This window comes from Pongo pygmaeus, chromosome 12, assembly GCF_028885625.2.
Source record: "Pongo pygmaeus isolate AG05252 chromosome 12, NHGRI_mPonPyg2-v2.0_pri, whole genome shotgun sequence".
Classification (NCBI taxonomy): domain Eukaryota; kingdom Metazoa; phylum Chordata; class Mammalia; order Primates; family Hominidae; genus Pongo; species Pongo pygmaeus.
The window spans coordinates 46,404,069-46,429,483 of NC_072385.2; the positions used below are offsets into that span (position 1 = coordinate 46,404,069).

At 42.2% G+C, this 25,415-nt stretch overlaps 1 protein-coding gene across 3 annotated transcripts in view; it reads left to right on the top strand.

The window, feature by feature from the left end:
* The window catches only part of CD8B (CD8 subunit beta), a 46,618-nt gene extending 37,784 nt beyond the window's left edge, over positions 1-8,834 (top strand). For all 3 annotated transcript variants that reach the window (XM_054475763.1, XM_054475765.1, XM_054475767.1), the window contains one exon: positions 8,484-8,834. In XM_054475763.1, coding sequence (XP_054331738.1) covers positions 8,484-8,616 — 133 coding nt within the window. In that variant the 3' untranslated portion in view covers positions 8,617-8,834. The remainder of the gene's footprint in view (positions 1-8,483) is intronic.
* Positions 8,835-25,415: the final 16,581 nt, after the last annotated feature.

Sequence of the window (25,415 nt, forward strand, 5' to 3'; positions counted from 1 at the left end):
AGCATTGGCACTTGTTCCTCAGTGTTGACTGCAATCAGCCACAGCCCAGGGCCTCCTTCCCTGCTCTCAGGCCGGGCAGGGAGAAGAGGGTCCCTGCTCCAGCTCCTTGCTGCACCTAGAATGCACTCCAGCTCTCCCCAGTGCTGAGGCCTGCCATCTCCCTGCATGTCCCCCAGCGCACACACACACACACACACACACACACACACACACACACACACGCTGTACAAAGGCCCTTCTGTCCTCCAGCTCTGTGCCCCTCCTCTCTCTGCCTGGACCCCCTAAGGCTCCTCCTCAGTCTTCTCCAGGACCACTCCCCATCATCCTACAAACATGCAGCCTGTCCAGGAGGCGGTCTCTGTCACTGCACTTACAGCACTTCTCACTCTCCGTCATTTTTTCTTCTCTGTGTTTTTCTTTGTTATCTCTGTCCACTACACAGTCCCCTTGAGAGACCACATGTGCTTCTTGAGCGTTGCTTAAACACTGCCTCGAACAGCGCCCGGCACACATGTGTGGGTGCACAGTCAATATCAAATCAATGAGCAAATGAACATTATGTTTACAATGAAAACAAATCAGGGCCTTGGTCCTTATCCTCAGAGAGCTTTTTAAAATGATTGTGCAGGCCAAGTCTGGTGGCTCACTCTGTAATCTCAGCACTTTGAAAGGCTGAAGTAGGAGGATCCCTTGAGCCTAGGAGTTTGAGACCAGCCTGGGCAACATAGTGAGACCTCATCTCTACAAAAAATTAAAAAATTAGCCGGGCACCGTGGTGGGTGCCTGTAGTCCCAAATACCCAGGAGTCTGAGATGTGAAGATCACTTGAGCCCAGGAGGTCAACGCTACAGTGAGACATGATCGTGCCACTGCAAACACCGACCAACCTGGGTGACAGAGTGTGACTGTCTCAAAAAAATTAATTAATTTTTTTTAAAGTTTTAAAAAACGATTGTGCAAAAAGGTAAATACAGTATGACTCTACTTGTAGGAGGTACCAAGAGTAGTGTCTCTGAATTTGTCAGAGAAACTGAAAATAGCATAGCGGTTACCTGGAACTGGGGGAGGAGGAATGGGGAGTTGGTGCTTAGTGGGTACAGAGTTTTAGTTTAGGAAGATGAAAAAGTTCTGTGGATGCATGGTGGTAATGATTGCACAAAAACATAAATATACTTAATGCCACTGGAGTGTATACTTAGAAATGACTAAAATGGTAAATTTATGTTATGCATACGTTTTGCCACAATTTTAAAAATAGCTTTTAAAAAATGGTTGTAGAGAAAGATATAAACACATTAAACAACTGCAGAATGATGAGACAACATATGAGTAAGTGGCACCAACAACATGAGACAAGAAGTGACACATACTGCTTGATTCTGGCTCCCAAAAAGTCCAGTGCTGAAGGCCATCTCTGGAGCGGAGTGTGGCTTTGCACTGAGCATTGCTCTCTGGGAAGGGAAGTGAGTTATTTTTAAGCTTTCCATTTGTAAAGGTGATATAACTGCAGTAATACACATTGCAAAAATTAGCCACTAGAAACAACAGCAAGGGAAACGCATCTTGGTATATTTTCTTCTAATGTTTTAAAAACATTTTTTACATTTTACATAGTTATAATCATGCTGAATGTATGTTTATATCAAGCATGCTGTCTGTGTTTTCCTTGTCAACCTTTCCATAGGTTTCGTAATTCTAAAACATCATCATGTTAATGCCTAAAATTATATTGAATGCATTATCATTGTTTACTTAAATATTGCTTTATTTCTGAACATTTCCATTGCTTTTAACATTTAACATCTCTGTTCATACTCTATTGTGCCAAGACTAAGATTACATCCACTGGAGAAATGTTCCAAATTGAATTACTGAATATACAGGTATAAACATTTTGATAGCTTCGGATATTGCTTTCTGAGGTCATAATGACTCTCAAATGAAACAGATACCATCTTTTTTTTTTTTCCTGCTGGGGTATAAGTGGAAAACACATTTTCAGCACTGATATAATTTTGTGTTAGAAGATTGCAGCACTTTAAAACTCTTTTTCCCAAGAGCTAAAGGAGAGTTGATGCTATAAACATGGCAGGAACTCAAAACCCTGGGTACAGTCCCTGGTTCATCTCTGCCCTGTGCCTGGGGCAAGTCAGGGCAGGACTATTGGGAGCTGCAATCCAAGCACAGAGTTGCTCGGAGTTGCAGAAGGAGAAGCCACAGGGCAGACAGACAATACAGAATCTGAAAGAAGTGCCCAAGCCTGCGCCAGCCCTTCAAAATCAGAGAAGAGCGGGCCTCGAAAAGGCAAAGAAAGAAAGAAGGCAGAAGGAGCTGGAGCGAAGGAATTAACCGGGGGGAAGACAAGGGCAGAGGAAGCAGGGGGCTCGGAACACTCCCTTTGGAGAGGACTGGGTTTGTGGGGGCTTTCCCCTGCTGCAGCGGGGCTTTGCTAAAAGTGAAACTGTGATTTTCGGAGGGTTCTGAAGGCGTTCACCTAGGGAAGGAAAATGTTCCATTTGGGGGTCCACACTGGGTTAAAAAAAATGCCTCTGCCTGCTCTCAGTTATGGAGGCCCCCGAGTGTCTTCAGTCAACTCTGGGTGGTTCTGAGGCTACAGCAACACCCGAACTCGGCCTGTGCCCCAACTCGGCCCAGGGCCTGAAGGAGCCCCAGTGTGATGTTAACTCAAGTGTGCCCGCAGGACAAGGCCCCATGTTGCTTCCCCACCTTAATACAACTAAGAACAAAGCTCCCATCTGCTGAGTACCTCAGAGGCACCAGCACTGTGCTGGGAGTTTTGCGTTCTTTTTCTTGTTGCTTTCTTAACGGCAGAACGAGGTGGATATTAGCAACTCCTTTAGCAGGGCTCAATGGCATCCTAGAAAGCACACCACATTTGATAAATCTGAAAGCTAGGATTCACCCCAGGCGGCCTGACTCCAACGCCTTGAGAATTTAAGGAGCAGCAGGCTTCATGAGTTTGATGAAAAACTTGGGAGAAGGCCAGTGTAACCTAATAAAAAGTCAAAGTTATTGGATTATTTGAAAAAAAAAAAAAAAGTAAAGTTGATCCTTTCGAGAGTACCTATATAAAAAGAGCACCTATATTCAAAGCCAGCTACACCGCCGGTGGTTCAGGAGAAGTGGGGAGTTGGGTCAGAAAAGGTGGGACAGACAGGATGGCTCAGTAATTAGGGCTGGCACATAGCAGATCTGGGCTACCTGTGTGACTCTGAGCAAGTGAATTAACCTCTCTGAACCTTGAATATAAAACAAGAATAATGATAATATCTACCTCACACACAAGCATTAATAAAATAGTGCTTGCAGAGTGCATGGCACATACTCAGTCAATGGTAGCTGCTAGCATTGTTATCTTAATGATCACTGTTATTACATTATATTCTAGTTACTTTTGATATTTTTGAGACTGGCCTAAATCTCACCACTCAGGCTGCAGAAAGGATGTTTCACTAACCTTGGAAATTCCAGTACAGGCAAACCTCAGAGATATCTCAGGTTCAGTTCCAGACCACCACAATAAAGCAAATATCACAATAAAGCCAGTTACATACATTTTTTGGTTTCCCAGTGTACATAAAAGTTATGTTTACCCTATAAGGTAGTCTACTAAGTGTACAAAGACATTACGTCTGAAAAAACCAATGTACATGTCTTAATCAAAAAATAATTTATTACCAAATACATGCTAAAATCACCTGACCTTTCAGTGAGTCATAATTTTTTTGCTGATGGAGGGCATCTTGCCTTGATGTCAGTGGCTACTGACTGATCAGAATGGTGGTTGCCAAAGGTTGGCATGGCTGTGCCAATTTCGTAAAATAAGACAACAACAAATCTTGCCACATTTATTGACTCTTCCTTTCACAAAAGATTTATCTGTAGCATGAGATGCTGTTTGACAGCATTTTACCTACAGTAGAACAGCATTCAAAATTGGAGTCACTCCTCTCAAATACTGATGCCTCTTTATCAACTAAGTTTATGTAACATTCTCCATCTTTTGTTGTCATTTCAACAATGTTCACACCATCTTCACCAGGAGTGGATTCCATTTCAAGAAACCACTTTCTTTGCTCATCAGAGAGAATAAACTCATGTATTCAAGTTTGATCATGGGATTGCAACAATTCAGCCACGTGTTCAGACTCCACTTCTAATTCTAGTTCTCTTGCTATTTCTACCATATCTGCAGTTACTTCCTCCACTGAAGTCTTGAACCCTTCCAACGCATCCATCAGAATTGGAATCACCTGCTTCCAAACTCCTCTTAATGTTGGTATTTTTATCTCCTCCCATGAATCACAAATATTCTTTGTTTCATCTAGAATGGTGAATCCTTTCCAGAAGGTTTCACCCAGATCTATCAGAGGAATCATCATCTGTGGCAGCTCTAGCCTTACAAAATGCATTTCTTAAATAATAAGAATTGAAAGTCAAAATTACTCCTTGGTCCATGTAAAATCAATGTTGTTTTACCAGTCATGAAAAACAATATTAATCTCCTTGTACATCTCCATCAGATCTCTTGGGTGACCAGGTACATTTTCAATGAGCACTAATATTTTGAAAGGAATCTTTTTTCCTGAGTGAGTCTCAACAGTGGGCTTTAAATATTCAGTAAACCATGCCCTAAACAGATGTGCTGTCATCCAGGCTTTGCGATTCCATTTATAGAGTATAAGTAGAGCAGATTTAGCATAATTCTTAAGGGCCTTAGGGTTTTTAGGATGGTAAATGAGCATTGGCTTCAACTTAAAGTCACCAGCTGCATTAGCCCCTGGACAAGAGAGGCAGGCTGTCCTTTGAAGCCAGGCATTGACTTCTCTCTAGCTATGAAAGATCTAGTAGCATCTTCTTCCAATATAAGGCTGTTTTGTCTACATTGAAAATCTGTTGTTTAGTGTAGCCACCTTTGTCAATAATCTTAGAAAGATCTTTTGGATAACTTGCTGTGCTGCAGCACCTATTAGTTTCTATATTAGCACCTGCTTCTTCACGTTGCATTTTGATGTTAAGGAGATGGTATCTTCCCTTAAACCACTTGAATCAACCAACCTCTCCTAGCTTCAAACTTTTCTTCTGCAGCTTCCTCACCACTTCAGCTTTCATAAAACTTAAGAGAGCTGGGACTTTGCTCTGGATTAGGCTTTCGCTTACGGGAATTTTGTGGCTGTTCCAATTTACCCAGACCACTAAAACTCTCACCATATCAGCAATAAGGCTATTTCGTTTTCTTATCATTCATGTGCTCACTGGATTAGAACTGTTAATTCCCTTCAAGAACTTTTTCTCTAGCTTCTCAACTTGGCTAATTATTTGACACAAGAGACCTAGCTTTCAGCCTATCTCCACTTTCAACATCCCTTCCTCACTAAACTTAATCATTTCTAGCTTTTGATTTAAAGTGAGAGATGTGCAATTCTTCCTTTCCCTTGAACACTTAGAAGCCATTGTAGGGTTATTAATTGGCCTAATTTTATTATTTTTGTGGCTCAGGGCATAGGGGGCCCTAAGGAGAAGGAGATACAGAATGGCTGGTCATGGAGCAGTCAGAACACACCCAACATTTATGGATCAAGTTCACTGTCGTAAATGGGCATGGTTCATGGTGCCCTAAAACAATTAAAATAGTAACATCAAAAATAACTGATTACAGTCACCAGAACAGATACAATAATAATGAAAAAGTTTGAAGTATTGCAAGAATTATTAAAAGGTGACCCAGAGGCACAAAGTCAACACATGCTATTGAAAAACGGCATTGATAGATTTGCTCCATGCAGGGTTGCCACAAACTTTCAATTTGCTAAAAATACAACATCCGTGCAGCACAATAAAAAATAAAGTGCAATAAAATGAGGTATGCCTATACTTTAAACAGTGCCTGGAACACAGCAGGTACTCATTACATACAGTTATTCTGTTAATTATGAATATATACTTTTTTATTTTTATTTATTTATTTATTTTGAGATGGAGTCTCACTCTGTCACCCAGACTGAAGTGCAGTGGTACGGTCTCGGCTCACAGCAACCTCCATCTCCCAATTCAAGCAATTCTCCTGCCTCAGCCTCCTGAGTAGCTGGGACCACAGGTGCCCGCCACCACATACGGCTAATTTTTATATTTTTAGTAGAAACAGGGTTTCACCATGTTGGCCAGGCTGGTCTCGAACTCCTGAACTCAGGTGATCTACCCACCTTGGCCTCCCGAAGTGCTGGGATTACAGGCATGAGCCACTGCACCCAGCCAGTGAATATATATTTTTAATATGTAATTACCTCCTCCCATGAATTATGAATTATGCCAAATATAAAGAAAACTACTGAAGGTAATATACTAGCTTCAAGTTTATTTAGCAAATTAGCAGATTTGCTAAATAAATCTGTCAGATTTAGCAAATTTAACTTTTGCCAAATTTGCTTCAGTCTTTTATTTCAATAAATAAAATGCTTGTGTTGAGACCCCTTCTTCACCCCCATTCCATCCTCCATACTGCATACCCTATCTTGAAATTTCTGGGTTCTGCCTTCAGGCTTCTTTTATATTTGTGATTCTCTTATTATGTAAGTATCTATAAACAATGACATAATAATGAATAATATATGGCATGTGCTTTTATTTTTTATAAATAATGTCAGAGTGTACATGCACTTTTAAAATTTGCTTATTTCATTCAACATATTTTTGAGATTTACCCGTGTTGATGCCTGTGGATCTAGTTCATTTATTGTGTCATATTTTATTAATGTATTACAATTTTATTCATTCCCCTATTATTAGATATTAGTTTGTAATTATTATTATAATTTTCCAATTTCTGTTGTTTGTGCTTCTGTGAACACTCTTATACATCAAAGCTTCTCTGAGCAATGAACCTGGAAGTGGAAGTTCTGGGGCCAGAGCATCTTCGTTTTTAATAGATATTTTTACTAGGTATCCCAAATTATCTCCACAGCAGTTGTAACAATTTACATCCCCATCAGCATTGCATCACAGTTATTTGGTCATATCCTCCCTCATGCTTGATGTTATTGGTCTTGTTCATTTTGCTAATTTGAATATAAAATGATATTGGTTGTTTTCATTTGCATCTCAGTGATTCAAGTAAGGTTTGGCACCTTTTTATTTGGATATTGGCTTGGTCATGTACTTTGCCCATTTTTAATTCTGCTGTCTTTAACTTATTACTTTGTGAGAGTCTGATATGTTATGGATAAAGATCTTGTTACTTTTATGCACTGCAATATCTCCTACTAATTTGAGACTTGTCCTTTAACTTTGTATTGGTTTTTGCCCTGCATACTTTAAACAAATGTTTGAATGGTAACATCACACTTTTATGGCTTGTGCTTTTATATTTTGACCAAGAAATTCTGTTCCTTATCATGTCTCTGTCTTAAAAACACATTTTTTAAAAAAGTTTTGAAACTTTGCTTTTCATATTTATTCTATCTGGAGTATATGTTTGTGAATGGTTTGAGATAGAGTTCAAGTTTTACGTTTTTCCCACATGGGAAGCCAATGTCACAGCACCAATGATCGAATCCTTTACCCATGGGAGTGCCCAGCCATCTCCAACATTTTCACATCTGTATTTTCTAGGCCCCCTACTCTCTTTCATTGTTCTATTCATGTTTAAATTACTAGAGTTTATAAATCATGATATTTGGAATAATGGGTCACCCCTTACCCTTCAGCGAAATTATTCAGCTATTTTTGGCCCTTTATACTTCCATATGAATTTGATAATCAGCTTGTGAGGGAAATCTTGTTGGCATTTTGAATGCACTGGATCTGTAGATTAACCGGGGAAAACTTACATCTTCCTGAAGTTGAGTCTTCATGTCCATTATAATGTACCCTGGAGGAGAAGTTTCCATCAGAATAAATTCTCTAACATTTGTGACTGTCTTGTCTTCCAACCTGTGATGACAATAGCCACCGTACCTTACTACTCTCCTGAGAGAAATTTTTTAAGCATGGGGACATCTCTGAAGTCTCCTGCAGCTATTGACCCGTACATCCTTGATTCCAAATGGCAGAAAACTAATTTGCAGGTCAGACACTATTGAAATTCACCTTGATAAACCATGGCAATAAAATTGACAGTGATGCCCAAGAGGGAAGGATAAAACCCTCACCCGCCTTCCCAAATGAGATTAACTTTGGGGAATAACTGAGCAGGTAATTCTCTGTGTGTGGTTTCCTCTTTCTGAGAAGAAATCGAAAGAAACAGAAACAGAGTTTTCTGGCTTTGAGATCCTGAATCAAATGTGGCTGGATCCTGTGGTAACCCTAGGCCCATCAAGTGTTATATGCCTGGCTCTTTCTGTGTTGAATTTGACACAACATCTGACTCGACTGAGTCACAGAAAAAAATCAGTCATTACTTAATAAGTAACCAACACCTTGACTTGGTGCATGTATCGAGACTCTCCTGTTTTTCTTTTTGCAAGGCCTCAAGGGGAAGGTATATCAGGAATCCTTGTCCCCCGATGCCTGCATGGATACTACAGCAACACTACAACCTCACAGAAGCTGCTTAGCCCATGGATCCTGAAAATCATAGGCGAGAAGCACAGGTCCTGATGAGTGGATCTTTACCACTTTTACCAGATTCCTCCCTCGCTCAGAGGGATCCTCCCACACACCCAGCAGAGACTTCTCTGCCACCATCAACCCCCCAAGTCATATGGGGCTCAAGTTCCGCCCTGGTGAGCTGTGGCCCCCATCCTTGTGAACCCCAAAGTGTCCACCTTGTGGAACCAAATGTATCCATCTTGAATAAATTTGCCCAAAATCCTAAAGACTAGGGAAAGGGAACCATTGAGCTTGGCAAGTACTGAGGAACATCTTTGCTTCCTGCATCTCTAGCACCAGATCACCATGAGTATGGACCACCCATTTCAGAAGAGCCGCCAAATGCTGAGGTTAGAGAGGGTTACTTATGTCAGGCAGATGTTCTTTCCTTGTGAGGGAAAGCATTAAGCTTCTTTGATTTTTAAAAATTTTTATTTATTTATTTATTTATTTATTTATTTATTTTTGAGACAGAGTCTCACTCTGTCACTCAGGCTGGAGTGCAGGGACTCGATCTCGGCTCACTACAACCTCTGCCTCCTGGGTTCAAGCGATTCTCCTGCCTCTGCCTGCTGGGACTACAGGCACGCACCACCACACATGGCTAATTTTTGTATTTTTAGTAGAGACAGGGTTTCACCATGTTTGGCCAGGTTGGTCTCGAACTCTTGACGTCAGGTGATTCAACCACCTAGTCCTCCCAAAGTTCTGGAATTACAGGCATGAGCCACCCATGCCCCGCCTACTTTTAATTTATTTTTTATTTTTGAGACAAGGTCTCACTCTGTCACCCAGGCTGGGGTGTAGTGGTGCAATCACAGCTCACTCTAGCCTTGACCTCCCAGGCTCAGGCGATTCTTCCACCTCAGCCTCCTGGGTAGCTGAGACTACAGGTACACACCACCACACCTGGCAAATATTTGTATTTGTTGTAGAGACGGGGTCTCCCTATGTTGCCCAGGCTGGTCTTGAGCTCCTGGGCTCAAGCAACCTGCCTGCCTCAGCCTCCCAAAATGTTGGGATTACAGGCATGAGCCACCATGCCCAGCCCTTTCTTTCTTTTTTGTTTTGAGACAGAGTCTTGCTCCGTTGCCCAGGCTGGAGTGCGGTGGTGTGATCTTGGCTTACTGCAACCTCCACCTTCCCGGGTTCAAGCAATTCTTCCACCTCAGCCTCCCCAGTAGCTGGGATTACAGGCGCCTGCCATCATGCCTGGCTAAATTTTGTATTTTTATAGAGACAGGGTTTCACCATGTTGACCAGTCTGGTCTTAAACAAGTTGTGTGTGTGTGTGTGTGTGTGTGTGTGTGTGTGTGTGTGTTTAAAGCTTACAAATACATGAATATAAGTTTTGTCAGAAAAAATATGATTAATATTTCTTTGCTTTCCCAAATCTGCCATCCACACAGTTTGTATAAACCTAGAGATTTTTCTGTGCATTTAGACACACATTTTTCTGGGCATTTAGACATTCATACACACACACACACACACACACACGATTTTTACATAAAAGAATTATAATATATATATATTGGACTGCAGCTAACATTTTTTACTTAACAATATATGTCAGAATTTGCTATATTCCAGGACATACAGATGTATTGGCTTAGTTTGACTGCCTCCTGGTATTCCTGTAGGTCAGTGAACCATATTTAAATTCCTATTGCCCCATTGATGAAGACTGGGTTTTCCCACTTTAAAGGCAGTGCTGCATGAACACCTTCGCACCTGCCTTATTATGCACAGGTATGAGGAAGTATATTTTGCTGCACACAGAGCTAGACATGATATTGGTTGAGAGCTCAGGCAATCTCTGGGAAAACATTGATAAACAGTCATTACAATGGATGGGACCCGGGAAAGAAGTGACAAAAAACAACTGTAACAAATAGAAAACAGTTACAAACATAGTAGATATTAATCCAACTATATCAATAATCACTTTCAATGTGAATGGTCTAAATATATCCAAGTAAAAGACAGAGATTGTCAGAGTAGTAAAAAAGCAAGGCCTAACCATATGCTGTCTACAAGAAACCCACCTTAAATATAAGACTCAGATGGGTTATAAGGAATAGAGAAAGATATATCATGTTAACACTATCAAAAGAAAGCTGAGTAGCTAATTTCAGACAAAGCAGACTTTATAGCAAGGAAAATCATCAGGGATAAAGAAGGACATTACATAATATTAAAGGGGTCAATTCTCCAAGACGATAAAACAATCCTTAACATGCATGCATGTATCAGCAAAGCATCAAAATACCTGAGACAAAAAATGATAGCTATGCAAGGAAAAATACACAAAGTCACTATTATAGTTGGATATTTCAATACTTATCTCTCAATAATTGGTAAATCTAGCAGGTAGAAAGTCAGTAATGATTTAATTGACCTCAACAGCACTCTCAACCAGTTTGATCTAATTGACATTTATAGAATACTCTATCCAACAACAAAATACATATTCTTCCAAGTTCACATGGAACATTTACCAAAAGAGATTGCATTCTGTCCCATAAAACACACTTTAACAAAGTGAAATGAACAGAAATCATATAAAGTATGCTCTCAGACCACAACAGAATTAAACTAGAAATTAATAACAAAAAGAGAGCTGAAAAATCTCCAAATATTTGAAGATTAAACAACGTGTTTCTAAATAACACATGGGTCAAAGAAGACATCTCAAAAGAAATTTTAAAATATTTTGAACTAAATGAAAATGCAACTTCTCAAAATTCATGGGATGCAACAATGCAGTACTTCGAGGGAAACTTATAGCATTAAATACATATATTTTAAAAAGAGATCTAAAATTGACCATCTAAAATTCCACCTTAGGAAACAAGAGAAGGAAGAGCAATACAAGCCTAAAGCAAGCAGAAGAATAAAAATAATAAAAATTAGAGCAATCAATGAAACTGAAAACAGGAAACAATAGAGAAAATAAAACAAAAGCTGTTTCTTTGAAAAGATCAATAAAATTGGTAAACCTGTAGTCAACCTAATCAAGAAAAAAAGAGAGAAGGCAAAAATTACTCATATCAGAAACAAAAGAGAGATCATCACTATGGATCTCACAGACAATAAAAGGATACCGAAGGAATATTACAAATGAATGGGGCCACTTGTGTATGGCAAGCTCGGCTATTCCTTTTCTTTCTTATCCTGAAAGAAGGCAAAGGGTCCTAGCTCTCCATACCACTTTCCCTTCCTCACCACCCCACTCCCTTTCTCTGCGGGAAATTGAGACATGAATCTATTAATCCCAGGAAAATCATGTAATCTCACTGGGCATTATTTTTTCCCATATTTTAGCCAAAATATGCTAAAATCTCACCACTCAAAAAAATAAAATGGTTAAAGAAGTTTCCCAAATTGCATAAGCTTTAGGCCCCATAGGAACTCTATCTGCTTTGTTAGCCACACTGAAATTTCTGCTAAGATCCAGGGGGAGCAGGGGCAGTTAGGGTGAATTTGAGGCATCGGTTTGGTGTGCCGGAGTTTTTCTTTTTCAATAAGGTGTTTTGTGGTAGAAGAAATAGCAACGTAATTCCTACAGTGTTAAGAGCTGAAAGACATTAACCTCCTTGAGTTAAAAGTTAGAAACCAGAAGCACAAAAGGACAAGAACAGACAATCCACACACAAAAAAGAAAATTCAAGTGATTACAGATCTACAGAAAAACCGTCAACCACAATAAAAATCAAAGGAGATTGTAAAAATTATCCCACTTCTTGCTTCTCTCAAAATAACACTGATACATGTACACACACACACACTCCACACATACTAAGTCCTCACTTAACATCATGTGTAGGTTCTTGGAAACTGTGATTTTAAGCAAAATAACATACAGCAGATCCTCAGAAAGTATTTTTTCAATCAATGTTGTTTTGTTACAATGTTGACTGAAAAATTGGTTTTATTATATGTTGTTTGGCTTAAAGTTGCAGTTTCCAAGAACCTATGGATGACAGTGAAGACTTACTATATGCGTGTGTCTGTGTGTGTGTGTGTAATTTTTTTTTAATTCCTGGGGCTGACCAGGGTTTAGTGAAAGAAGAACTCTGATGCAGCCAACAGTATACACCTGTCAAATCTTTAAAAGGCCAACTTGCCTTGACAGCCATTTCCTTCTAAAAATTCAAACCAAGAAAATAATTCAAATGCACAAAAAGATATATAAGCCAAAATGTTTCTTTGTTTATTACTTTAACAGCCATGTGGTTTTTATACTCCATAACAGCACTTTAAAATATATAATGCACAAACTGTTAGAAATATAAACAGGAGGCCGGGCGCGGTGGCTCACGCCTGTAATCCCAGCACTTTGGGAGGCCGAGGTGGGCGGATCACGAGGTCAGGAGATGGAGACCATCCTGGCTAACACGGTGAAACCCCGTCTCTACTAAAAAATACAAAAAATTAGCCGGACGTGGTGGTGGGTGCCAGTAACCACAGCTACTCGGGAGGCTGACGCAGGAGAATGGCGTGAACCCGGGAGGCGGAGCTTGCAGTGAGCCGAGATCTTGCCACTGCACTCCAGCCTGGGCGACAGAGCGAGACTCCGTCTCAAAAAAAAAAAACAAAAAAGAAGAAATATAAAGAGGAAATAGTAAATCCACAAACACATTTGAAAAACAGCTCTTTCAGAAATTAGATGAAGTAGATAAAAATTTTAAAAAGACATAGCAGATACGGATAATACATTTTACAAAGCTTGATCTAATATAAATAATTTTGTGCCCAATCATTTATACAAAACTGTGCCTAAACTTATTTACGAAATCAACCATCAATCAAAAACTTCAATTTCAAAAAGCGTAAATACAGCCACATTCTCAGACCACAGAGCAATAAAATTATAAACCAAGGAAGGGGGAAAAATATATCCACTTAAAAATTTGTTATCACCTTTTAAGAACTGTTATGATAACTAAGAAACAAAAATTGAAATTATACACTATTTAGAAATTACTGTATCATAATTTAAAAAGTACACACGACCTTAATGTCTAATTAATTGGGCAAAGTATGAGCGGAATATCATGCAGATATCAGATAAGATTCATGAAGAACGTGTTATAAAAGAAATTGGCTGAAATAAAATTTTTATGGAAATTTACGATTAAAAAATTTTTAAAGCAGGCTGGAGACCCGAATAGGAAATATGATGACAGTGATGGAAAAAAATTAAAAATACATAAGCATAGGATAAAAACAAAGCAAATGCAAAACAATATACCAAAATGTTAGGAGTGACTATAATTCCATATTGGCACTATAAGCCATTATTTTTGTTTTGTTTTGTTTTCTATTCTCCAAAATATTTTTAACCTAAAAAAGACAGCAAAAGTGAGGCAGAGAGGAATTTAGGGACTTGCTAAAGTCATAAATTCAATGCACGGCCCAGGCCACCCCCAGCTTCCATTGCTGTGTCTAATCAGCCCAGGACTTCAGTAAACAACAACAACAACAAAACGAGGATTCACATCACCAGGAGAGAAACGGCCTCGGCCTAAGGACTTGGTGGTAGCTGGCAGCAGGAAACGCTTCGACTAAGGGGCTCTGGTTCCAAGCACCCACAGAGCCAGCGCAGGAAAACTAAAACCAAGAGCGGAATGAAATCGGTGAATAAGCCAAAAGAACCTCAGAGGGACCTTGGCTCCCGCACCCTCGCCCCGCACCTTAATGCTGCGAGCCTTTCCCCGTCTCCAGCGCGCGCAAGGCTGTCAGATCCTCACTCCGACCCTTCTCTGCACCGCGACCTCAGGGTCCTGCGCGGGACATCAGAGGCCGGACGCTCCACCTGCCCCAGGGCACGCCCCGAGCCCCCAAGCCCATCTCCTTCCTGCCGGGTGCTCACCTCTTCCTCCCTGCGGGCCCATGGCCTTCTTGAAGGGCTGCGGATGCGAATGAGCCAGCGAAGGGCCGCCCGCAGCCCCTCGGCACCTCTGCCCAGCCGTCCCGACCAGGGGACCAGCTCAGAACCGGTCGGGGCCCCGGCACCCAGGACCGCTCAGGTTCTCCATTCCAGTCCCTTCGCACTGTCTGACAGGGAAGGAGAGTTGGGAGAACGAAGACTCTCAAGTCTGGGGACTTCTACCCACCATTAAAGCTTTGACATTCTGGCCATTTCTTTCTTTTTTAAAAATTATTATTATTATTATTTATTTTGAGATGGGAGTCTCGCTCTGTCGCCCAGCCTGGAGTGCAGTGACTCGATCTCCACTCGCTGCAACCTTCGCCTCCAGGGTTCAAACGAGTCTTCTGCCTCAGCCTCCTGAGTAGCTAGGACTACAGGCTTGCGCCATCACGCCCGGCTAGTTTTTTTTTGTTTGTTTGTTTTGTTTTGTTTTTAAGTAGAGACGGGATTTCGCCATGTTGGCCAGGCTGGTCTCGAACTCCTGACCTCCGGTGATCCGACCGCCTTGGCCTGCCAAAGTGTTGGAATTACAGCAGTGAGCCACCGCGCACCGCGCCCGGCCCATTCTGGCCATATCTATAGACGGATGCATTGCACAGGAGGCTCAGCACTAATTGGTAGATACTGCGAGATGCTGGGAGGTTAAGGGGCCTACCCGCAATATCTCTGGCCAGTTCCTTGGGCTAGAAATGCCATAATTAGCCGCTCTTTTGATCCCTTGCAAAATGCGAATCCCGCCGCACCTCCACCCCACCCGAGTGGTAATTTCCTAGTGGTAATCTAAGTGAGCCTGTGATAAGATAAGTACCTCCTGGTGGTGAGGGTGAGAAATTGGAGAGCTGGCGCCCCAGCCAGGGGCGAGGCTGTAGGGGCTAGGGCGAAGATGGAGGCTGGCCGGGCCTCCAGATGGAAGACGGTAACGTACACCCACTTCGTTTCTGCTCGAGGTCAGTCCGGTGCAGACTGAATTCGAAGTCGCTCCCTCCTCCGCTCAACCCCGACCAGGCCAAAACTAAAGCAGCACCGCCCCCTGCTGGGCCGACAAGGCATCAGATTTTGCTGGACGCGGGTAACAGGCGAGATACGAAGTGTCCCTGCTGCTAGTGCCTAGTTACCTGCAGTGCTCACCCTCCATGGGCCTCAGTTTTTCTTCCTCTGTAAAATAAATGCGCTGGGCCGGATCTTTTCTGAGTTCTCTTCTCCCTACGAATTCTAGATCCCTCCTCTGTCCTCCCTGCGGCAGGGACCTTCGGGCGACCCTTTCCTGTACCCCCACCCCACCCTCTCTGGACCCCGTTTCTGCCTCAGTACGGCGCGCTGAGCTCTGCTCCCTGCCCAGGCCCTGACCTCCTCAGGAGCCGCGGTTTCCTGGGGTAACAGTGGGAAACTTGTCGGCCGTCTCTGCTCAGGCGCTTGCTGTGTACAGAAAGGTGAATTCATGGGAAAGGTGGCGGAGGGATCCAGGCTCTGGTGGACGCTTTACGGCTCCACCAAGGCTGGCCCCGAGATTTGCGCAGAATGAGCGGCTGAGGATGGAAGGGCTGCAAGATCCACCGCCTTACTTAGCTGGGACCCGGCCCCACCTCCTCTACAGCCGACCCTGTCTCCACCGGTGCGGTTGGTGCTAGGTTCCCAAACACACTGCTGCCGTTTCTGGTCTGACATCGCGGCCCTGCTCCTGCCTGCCTTCAGCCTGGGCTAGCCCCCCGCCCTTCCCCCGGCTCCCTGCCCCTGCGCCCACCACACTCCTCCTCCGTCTCCTTTAGGCTGATTCAGGCACACCGGCTCTCGTCGCCTTGGTGGCCCTCCCCAGCCCTCCTCCGCGCCTGCTCCGGGTGGCGCTCCGCTGGGCTCCTCGTGCGCCTGTCCGCGACCGCACCCACCGCATCCTGGCACCCCCATCGTGGCATCACGTGTTCCCTCATCTGTCCTCATGGCTGGCGTGCCCCTCTGCGGTGGGACCTGCAGAACAGGAATTGGTGCCGGGTCAGCAGCCGGCGATGAAGCCGGACGAAGCCTGCAAACCCCACCCATAGGCCAGCTTCACATAGCTCCTCTCCATTGCACAGTAGCGTGGGGAAGCACCGTTCTCTACCCTCCAAGTAAGAAGCTGACTGTGGGGCACAGGCTCTGCTTCTGGGCACGCGCAGAAACATTCCCAAATGATTTTTTTTGTTGTTTTGTTTTGTTTCTTGTTTGTTTGTTTTAAGAGACAGGGTCTTGTTCTGTCGCCCAGGCTGGAGTGCAGTGGTGCAATCACGGCTCACTACAGCCTCGACTTCCGGGCTCAAGCGATCCCCCCACCTCAGCCTCCCAAGTAGCTTGGACCATGGACCCGCACCAGCACGCTGGCTTTTTTTTTTTTTTTTTTTTTGAGAGAAACTGCTTTCCTTCCAACCAATTGTGCTCTCCTAATTCCAACAACCAAATGAAGCTTCAACGCTTCTTTTTGTTCAGAGGACTCCTGAGTCCTGTCCTACTCACAGTAAAGGCTCTGGTAAAAACAAAAACATCATGGGGCAAAATAAACTGCATCTTAAAAAGGCTAATTTTTCTCTCTCTCTCTCTCCAATTTGTTATCTTGAAATGATTTACCCAAAATAGAAACTTTAAAAAAATAGTGGAAAATTTTCTTTTTGCACAAGATGGTTAATTCTTTTGGGTGCTGGCCTGGGATCCATGAAATAACCTACACTCGACCATAAAGCTTTTCACTCCCATGTTTTGCAAACTGACGACCTTGCTGGTGGCAAGCTCCCCGTGTGACTTTCCGAGGGAATTTGAGTGGTGCAAGCCGGAGGATGGGGCCTCACTATGTTGCCCAGGCCGGTCTCCAACTCCTGGGCTCAAGTGATGCTCCCGTCACGGCCTCCCAAAGTGCTGGGATTACGTGTGTGAGCCAACGTGCCCTCCGCAAAGGGCAGTTGACCTCAGCCTCTGACGTGTGGAGGGAGCATCTCGTTCCTCTTTTTCCTGCTCTACTGGGAAGGTGTAAACCATACTAAGAAATCCTCTTGTCTGTCCCCACAAAAAGAGAAAGAGGACTTGCTGCAGGCCAAGGACAAAGAGGAAGGGAGGAGAGAGCCCTTGACTTCTCTCACTTCTTGAATTTCCTTGCCGTGGTCTTTCCTTCCTCTTTCCAGGTCCACACCTCTCCTTCTATAGTCCTAGAAATAGGTCACCCCCTACAGGAGTCAGCCTTCGCCCAGCCCTCATGCTCTGAGGGTAAGTGGGTGGAAACAGTCGCCTTCCCTCTCGCAATGTTTCCATCACTGCGTCCTCCAGCTTGCACCACTCAGATCCCCTCGGAAAGTCACACGGGGGGCTTGCCACCAACAAGGTCGTCACCGTTTGCATAACGTGGGAGTGAAAAGCTTTATGGTCGAGTTGAGGTTATTTCATGGATCCCAGGCCAGCACTCAAAAGAATTAACCATCTTATGCAAAAAGAAAAATTTCCACTGGCTTTGCAAGGTTTCTATTTTGGGTAAACTGTTTTAAGATAACAAATTGTCACATACGCATAAAAGAGAGAGAGAGAAAGAAAGAAAAAGAAATGAGCCTTTTTTGGATGCAGTGTATTTTTCCCCATGATTTATTTATTTATTTATTTATTTATTTATTTATTTATTTATTTATTTTGCCAGAGCCTTTACTGTGAGTAGGACAGGACTCAGGAGGGCTCTGAATAAAAAGAAGAGTTGAAGCTTCTTTTGGTTGTTGGAATTAGGAGAGCACAATTGGTTGGAAGGAAATCAGGTTCTGTAAGCATCAACAAAATTAGTAGTTTAAGTGATGTGAGTTATGGAAGGCAGACAGTTCTTGGTATATGGAAGTTACTGAAACAGAGCAGTGGACAAACGGGCAGTCTGCAGAAGAGGAAAGCTGAATAGCCAGCAAACATGGGGCCAGATGCTCAGTCTCAATAAGAGAGGTGCAAGTTTAAACAACGAGATACCATCACACCTTATCAGATTGGCAGAATTAAAAAGACTGACAAAACCAGAAATAACAAAGCTCGTGGGTAAATGAAAACTCCTCCACAGCTGGTGTGAGTGTGGACTGGAACCATGACTTTGGAGAAAAGTGTATCAAAAGCTATGGGGCACGTCTTTCAAATCAGTCATTTCTCACAAGGTTGCCATACTCCTCAAGTCATTCCTTTTCCACGAAAACACCCTAGAGAAAATCTTGTACTTGGACTCTAGGGAATGTATACAAGGATGTCCATTGTAGTTTAGCTTATAACAGCAAAACCCAGCCCAAAAGTACATCAACAAAGGAATGAATAAATAAAAGTGGCAGTTGTCATTAAACCTTTTTCCTGTTCTTGTATCACCCCAAAGTATGAAAGACTATGGACTCCTTCACTCATTAAAAAAAAAAAATTTAGGCCAGGTGTGGTGGCTCATGCTTGTAATCCCAACACTTAGGAAGGCTTAGGCAGGTGGATCACTTGAAGTCAAGAGTTCGAGACCAGTCTGGCCAACATGGCAAAACTCTGTCTCTACTGCAAATACAAAAATTAGCCAGGCATGGTGGCACGTGCCTGTAATCCCAGCTACTCAGGAAGCTGAAGTAGGAAAATCGCTTAAGCCCAGGAGGTGGAGCTTGCAGTGAGCCAAGATCGCACCACTGCACTCCAGCCTGGGCGACAGAGTGAGACTCTGTCTCAAAAAAAAAAAAAAAAAAAAAGATTTAGCAAGGAACAGTGAATGGCTCACACCTGTAATCTCAGCACTTTGGGAGGCTGAGGCAGGAGGACTGCTTGAGCCTAGGAGTTGGAGGCTCAGGAGTTGGAGGCTGCAGTGAGCTGTTACCACACCAGTGCACTCAACCTGGTTGACAGAGCTAGACTCTGTCTCTAAAAAATATATATATATTTATTGTGGCAAAATACACATAACAATCTTACCATTTTAACATTTTAAGTGTACAGTTCAGTGGTATTAAGTTCATGCACGTTGTTGCGCAGCCTTCACCACCATCCTTCTCTGTAACTCATTTCATCTAGAAAAACTAAAACTCTATAACCGTTAAACATAACTCCCACTCCTCCCTCTCCCCAGCCTGTCCCAACCACCATTCTACTTTCTGTCTCTATTATTTTGACTACTTTAAATACCTCAAATACATAGAATCATACAGTATTTGGTTTTTTGTGACTGGCTTAATTCACTTAGCATAATATCCTCAAGATTCATCCATATTGTGGCATGTATCAGAACTTCCCTTTTAAGGCTGAATAATATTCCACTCTATGTATATACCACATTTTGTTTGTTTAAATAAATTTTATTGTGTATATGTAAGGTATATACAACATAATGGTATAAGACACACATATTTAGTAGAATGGATACTATAGTGAAACAAATTGACTTATCCATCATCTCAGTTATCCATTTATTTCCTCCTGTAGCAAAAGCAACTATGCTCATCTAGCAAAAATCCTGGAATAATACACTACTATTAACTATAGTCTTCATGTTGTACTTTATTTGACTTGTTCATCCTATATGTTTGCTACTTCGTATCCTTAGGCCTACATCTCCCCATTTCCTCTTTCCTAATCCAATCTTGATAACCACTGTTTTATTCTCTATATATTTGACCTTTTTAAAAGATTCCACAGGCCAGGCATGGTAGCTCACACCTGTAATCCCAGCACTTTGGGAGGCCAAGGCAGGTGGATCATCTGAGGTCAGGAGTTTGAGACCAGCCTGGCCAACATGGCAAAACCCCATCTCTACTAAAAATACAATTAGCCAGGTGTGGTGGCAGGTGCCTGTAGTCCCAGCTACTCAGGAGGCTGAGGCAGGAGAATTACTTGAACCCAGGAGGCAGAGGTTTCGGTGAGCCAAAATTGCACCACTGCACTCCAGCGTGGGCAACAGAGTGAGACTCCGTCTAAGAAAATAAATAAATAAAAGATTCCACATACAAGTAAGATCATGCAATATTTTTTTTCTGTGTCTGGCTTATTTCATTTAGTATAATGTCCTCCAGGCCCATCTAGGTTATGGCAAATGGTATCTCCTTTTTTAAGGCTGAATTCCCTTGTATATATCCAACCACAGTTTCTTTTTTTCTTTTTTCTTTTTTTTTAATTATTATACTTTAAGTTTTAGGGTACGTGTGCACAATGTGCAGGTGACAATTTCTTAACCCATTCATCCATTGATGGTCGTCTAGGTTGTCTCCATCTCTTGGTTATTATGAATAATGCTACAATAAACACAGGAGTACAAATACGTTGGTGAGGTGGTGATTTCATTTCCTTTGGGTATGAGCCCAGAAGAGAGATGCCTGAATCCACATTTTGTTTATCTATTCATTCAGTAATAAACACTTGGGTTGCTACCACATTTTAGCTACTGTGAAAAATGCTGTTATAAAATGAATGTACTTCTTTACTCACTTTTAACTTGACATCAGACATTTTTCATCACTATAAAGGGTATAATTTCCAAAGTAAATGTTGATTTTTAAAATGAAACCTTATTCTTTTTAATTATTTCTAATAGCACATAAATAATATATCAATTTTGTTTCAACCGTCACTCATTTTTAAAATACAAGAAAAAGTTCTTAACTTTTGGAAATTTTTCATCACTCCTTTTTCTCCTTAAACTTATGAATTCTAGGCCAGGCACGATGGTTCACACTTGTAATCCCAGCATTTTGGGAAGCCCAGGCAGGCAGATCAGTTGAGGCCAAGAGTTCAAGACCAACCTGGCCAAAGGGGTGAAATCCCATCTCTACTAAAAATACAAAAATTAGTTGGGTGTGGTAGTGCACACCTGTAATCCCAGCTACTCGGGTGGCTGAGACACGAGAATCACTTGAACCAAGGAGGCAGAGGTTGCAGTGAGTGGAGATTGTGCCACTGCAGTCCAGCCTGGGCGGCAGAGTGAGACTCTGTCTCAAAAAAAAAAGAGTAAAAACAAATGGACTTATGAATTCTATTCTACTTCCTCCATAAAAGTTTAATATAATAGGTGCATATGCTTAAGGACCTTATATTGATCAATATTTCATACTTCTCTGCCAAAAAAGCATATGACATGAATTTTTAGTTTCCTGCAACCATAAGTTTCTAAATATTAAAAGTCTTAGATTATGTCATCATTGCGACTATTAATAGTGCACAATTGTCCTTTATAGCATAAATAAACTACAAGTCTTCAAAATTAATGAAAATTAAAAGTAACCTTTGGCCGGGCATGGTGACTCACACCTGTAATCCCAGCACTTTGGGAGGCCGAGGCAGGCAGATCACTAGAGTTCAGGAGTTCGAGACCAGCCTGGCTAACATGGTGAAATCCCGTCTCTACTAAAAATACAAAAATTAGCCAGGTATGATGGCGGATGCCTGTAATCCCAGCTACTAGGGAGGCTGAAGCAAGAGACTCACTTGAATCCAGGAGGCGGAGGTTGCAGTGGGCCAAGATCATACCACTGCACTCCAGCCTGGGCAACAGAAGAAGACTCTGTCTCTAAAAATAAATAAATAAACATAAAAGTAACCTTTGTTAGGGGAAACTGGGTGAAGGGTATGGAATTCTCTGTACCCTTTCTTGTATGTGCATGTCAATCTACAATTATCTCAAAAAAAGCTTTTTAAAAAATAACTTTGGGGGAAAATTCAGCTCTTAATGAAATGGAATACCCACAAATGAATTTTGGGGTCCAATTAATTAACGAACCCATAAAATAACAGGATTTATTTTATTTATTGATTGCTAGAATGAGACAGAGTTCAGCATTAATTTTGTTTTGTTTTTGTTTGTCATACAATGTAAGTACTGAGAAATTTTGTCTCCATAAATAAATAGTTGGCTTTGTTACAGCAGAATCACTAAATCTTTTAACTTTTTCCTTTTTTTTTTTTTTCAAAAAGACAAAAGCATGAACCAGGTGCAGTGGCGCATGTCTGTAATCCCAGCATTTTGGAGGCCAAGGTGGATGGTTGGATTCCTTGAGTCCAGGAGTTCAAGACCAGCCTGGGCAACATGGTGAACACCCATCTCTACAAAAATTTAGCCAGGTGTGATGGTGTGCACCCATAGTCCCAGCTACTTGGGAGGCTGAGGTGGGAGGATTGTTTGAACCCAGGAGGTTGAGGCTGCAGTGACTCCACTGCACTCCAGCCTGGGCAAAAGTGCAAGACCCTTTCTCCAAGGAGGAAAGAGAGAGAGAGAGAGAGAGAAAAAGGGAGAAAGGGAAAAAGAGAGAGAGAAAGAGAGAGGGAAGGAGGGAAGGAAGGGAGGGAGGGAGGGAGACAATGTTATCTATCATCAACAATTAATTTTAATGATCTATTAGTTGCTGTATTAGTTTGCCAGGGCTGTTTTAACAAAGTACCACAAACTAGGTGGCTTCAACAAAAGAAATTTATTGCCTCACAGTTCTAGAAGCTAGAATTTCAGGATCAAGGTGTCAGTTGGGTGTGTTCCTTCTGAGGGCTAGAGAAGGAATTTGTTCCATGCCTCTCACCTAGCTTCTAGTCAGTTGCTGGCAATCTTTGGCATTCCTTGGCTTGTAGAAACATCACCCCATCTCTGCCTTGTTTTCAGATGATGTTCTCCGTGTGTGTGTCCTGATTGCCCCTTTCCATAAGGACACCAGTTATATTGAATTAGGACCCATTCTATTGGCCTCATTTGAACTTGATTACCTCTGTAAGGACCTTGTCTCCAAATAAGGTCACATTCTGAGATGCTAGAGTTAACTTCAACAAATATACTTGGGGGGGACACAATTCAACACATGATAGTTGCCAAATCTAGAAAGCCTTCTTCCAATTTTGTTGAAAGCAAGCACTTGGGAACCACTGACCTGCACATGGGTTTGTTACCATTTTTAGATTTATTCACTTTCTCGGGTTTTGGAAGCCCTAAACTAGACTTTACTGAAGCCTACCAAGTAGTCATCAATGACACCATTCTTCTTTCACTTAAAAACGATTGCTGAAATTGATTAACTTGGGAAAGTGTTGGGGTATTAGAAATATTTTTAATTTAATTTCAAGACAAATTCCAATACAAACAATATTGTGATATAATGCTTTTATCTTTTTTTCTTTCTTTCTTTTTTTTCTGTTGCCCAGGCTGGAGTGCAGTGGTGTGATCTCGGCTCACTGCAACCTCCACCTCCTGGGTTCAAGCAATTCTCCTGCCTCAGCCTCCTAAGTAGCCGCGATTACAGGTGCTTGCCACCATGCCCGGCTAAATTTTCTTTGTATTTTTAGTAGAGATGGGGTTTCACCATGTTGGCCAGGCTGGTCTCAAACTCCTGACCTTGTGATCTGCCCACTGCGGCCTCCCAGAGTGCTGGGATTACAGGCATGAGCCACCACACCAGGCCAAAATGCTTTTATCTTACCATAGATTTTAAACTTGTTAAAAGTGTTTTCTTTTTTTTTTCTTTTTCTAATCTGTTTCTTTAGCGCTAAACTTGATTCTCATCAAAACCTTGGAGCTAAAAGATTTAGCTCACTGGATTCAAGGAAAATTAAAATACTGCCATTAACCTCACTGGCAAAGCTGGTCTTCAATTGAAACCAATTAACAACTCAGACTTAATTTCTGTTTAAAAAAAAAAAAAAGAATTCTGATTCCTTTTGTAATCATAATGAACATGTTACTATGCATCCTCATAATGACTGTCTCACCTCTGAATTCTAGCTCGATGATAGAGAGCTGAGTAGAGGGATGAGGCCCCAAAGTCTGCTGTGAGGCACTCTGCCTCCTGCATCCCTCCCAGATGACTCTTTTTTTTTCTTTTTTTTTGAGACGGAGTCTCGCTCTGTCGTCCAGGCTGGAGTGCAGTGGCACGATCTCGGCTCACTGGAAACTCCGCCTCCCGGGTTCACGCCATTCTCCTGCCGCAGCCTCCCGAGTCGCTGGGACTACAGGCGCCCGCCACCGCGCCTGGCTAATTTTTTGTATTTTTGGTAGAGATGGGGTTTCACCGTGTTAGCCAGGATGGTCTGGATCTCCTGACTTCGTGATCCGCCCACCTCGGCCTCCCAAAGTGCTGGGATTACAAGCGTGAGCCACCATGCCCGGTCCCCAGATGACTCTACCTGGATACTGGGGACTCTGCTCAGGAGAAATGCATTCTTTGGCAATTTCTAACGGATGGAAATTACATGAAAAATGTTTGGATTTGTCTTTTTATTGGTGGCCCAGAGGATTATGCGCCCACCTCTGGGGCATAGTAAGGAACAGGAGGGTGGGAAGTTTGCCTTTCAGTTTTAAAGTGGGAAATAAAATAATCATGAAAGAATAGACCAGAAAGGAGAACCAGCACAAAGCCTAACACAGAGACTTGTTCTTGGGCAGGTCCATTTTATGAAAAGAACCAATGGGAGTTGAGAATCTGGAAAACAATTTCCTTAAAATTATGTGTATCCCCAAGGACAGCCTCCATATACTTCCAGAGAGATGAACACTCTGGTTCAAGAACCACTGAACATGAAACTGTGGCACATTCACAGGATAATACACCACATGGCATTTAAAATAAATCTATATGTATCAACATAGCTCAAAGACACACAATATGATGACATTTCTGTATTTTGAAACTCTCAGAAAATAAAATTATATAGCATTTATAGATATATATACACATAGACATGTATACGTATCTAGTAAAAATTTCAAAACAGAGAAGGGGAAGTTGAAAGTAAATGGATAGAAAAAGATACATTATGCAGGCTGGGCGCAGTGGTTCATGCCTGTAATCCCAGCACTTTGGAAGGCCGAGGTGGGCAGATTGCCTGAGGTCAGGAGTTCAAAACCAGCCTGGCCAACATAGTGAAACCCCATCTCTACTAAAAATATAAAAATTACCTGGGCATG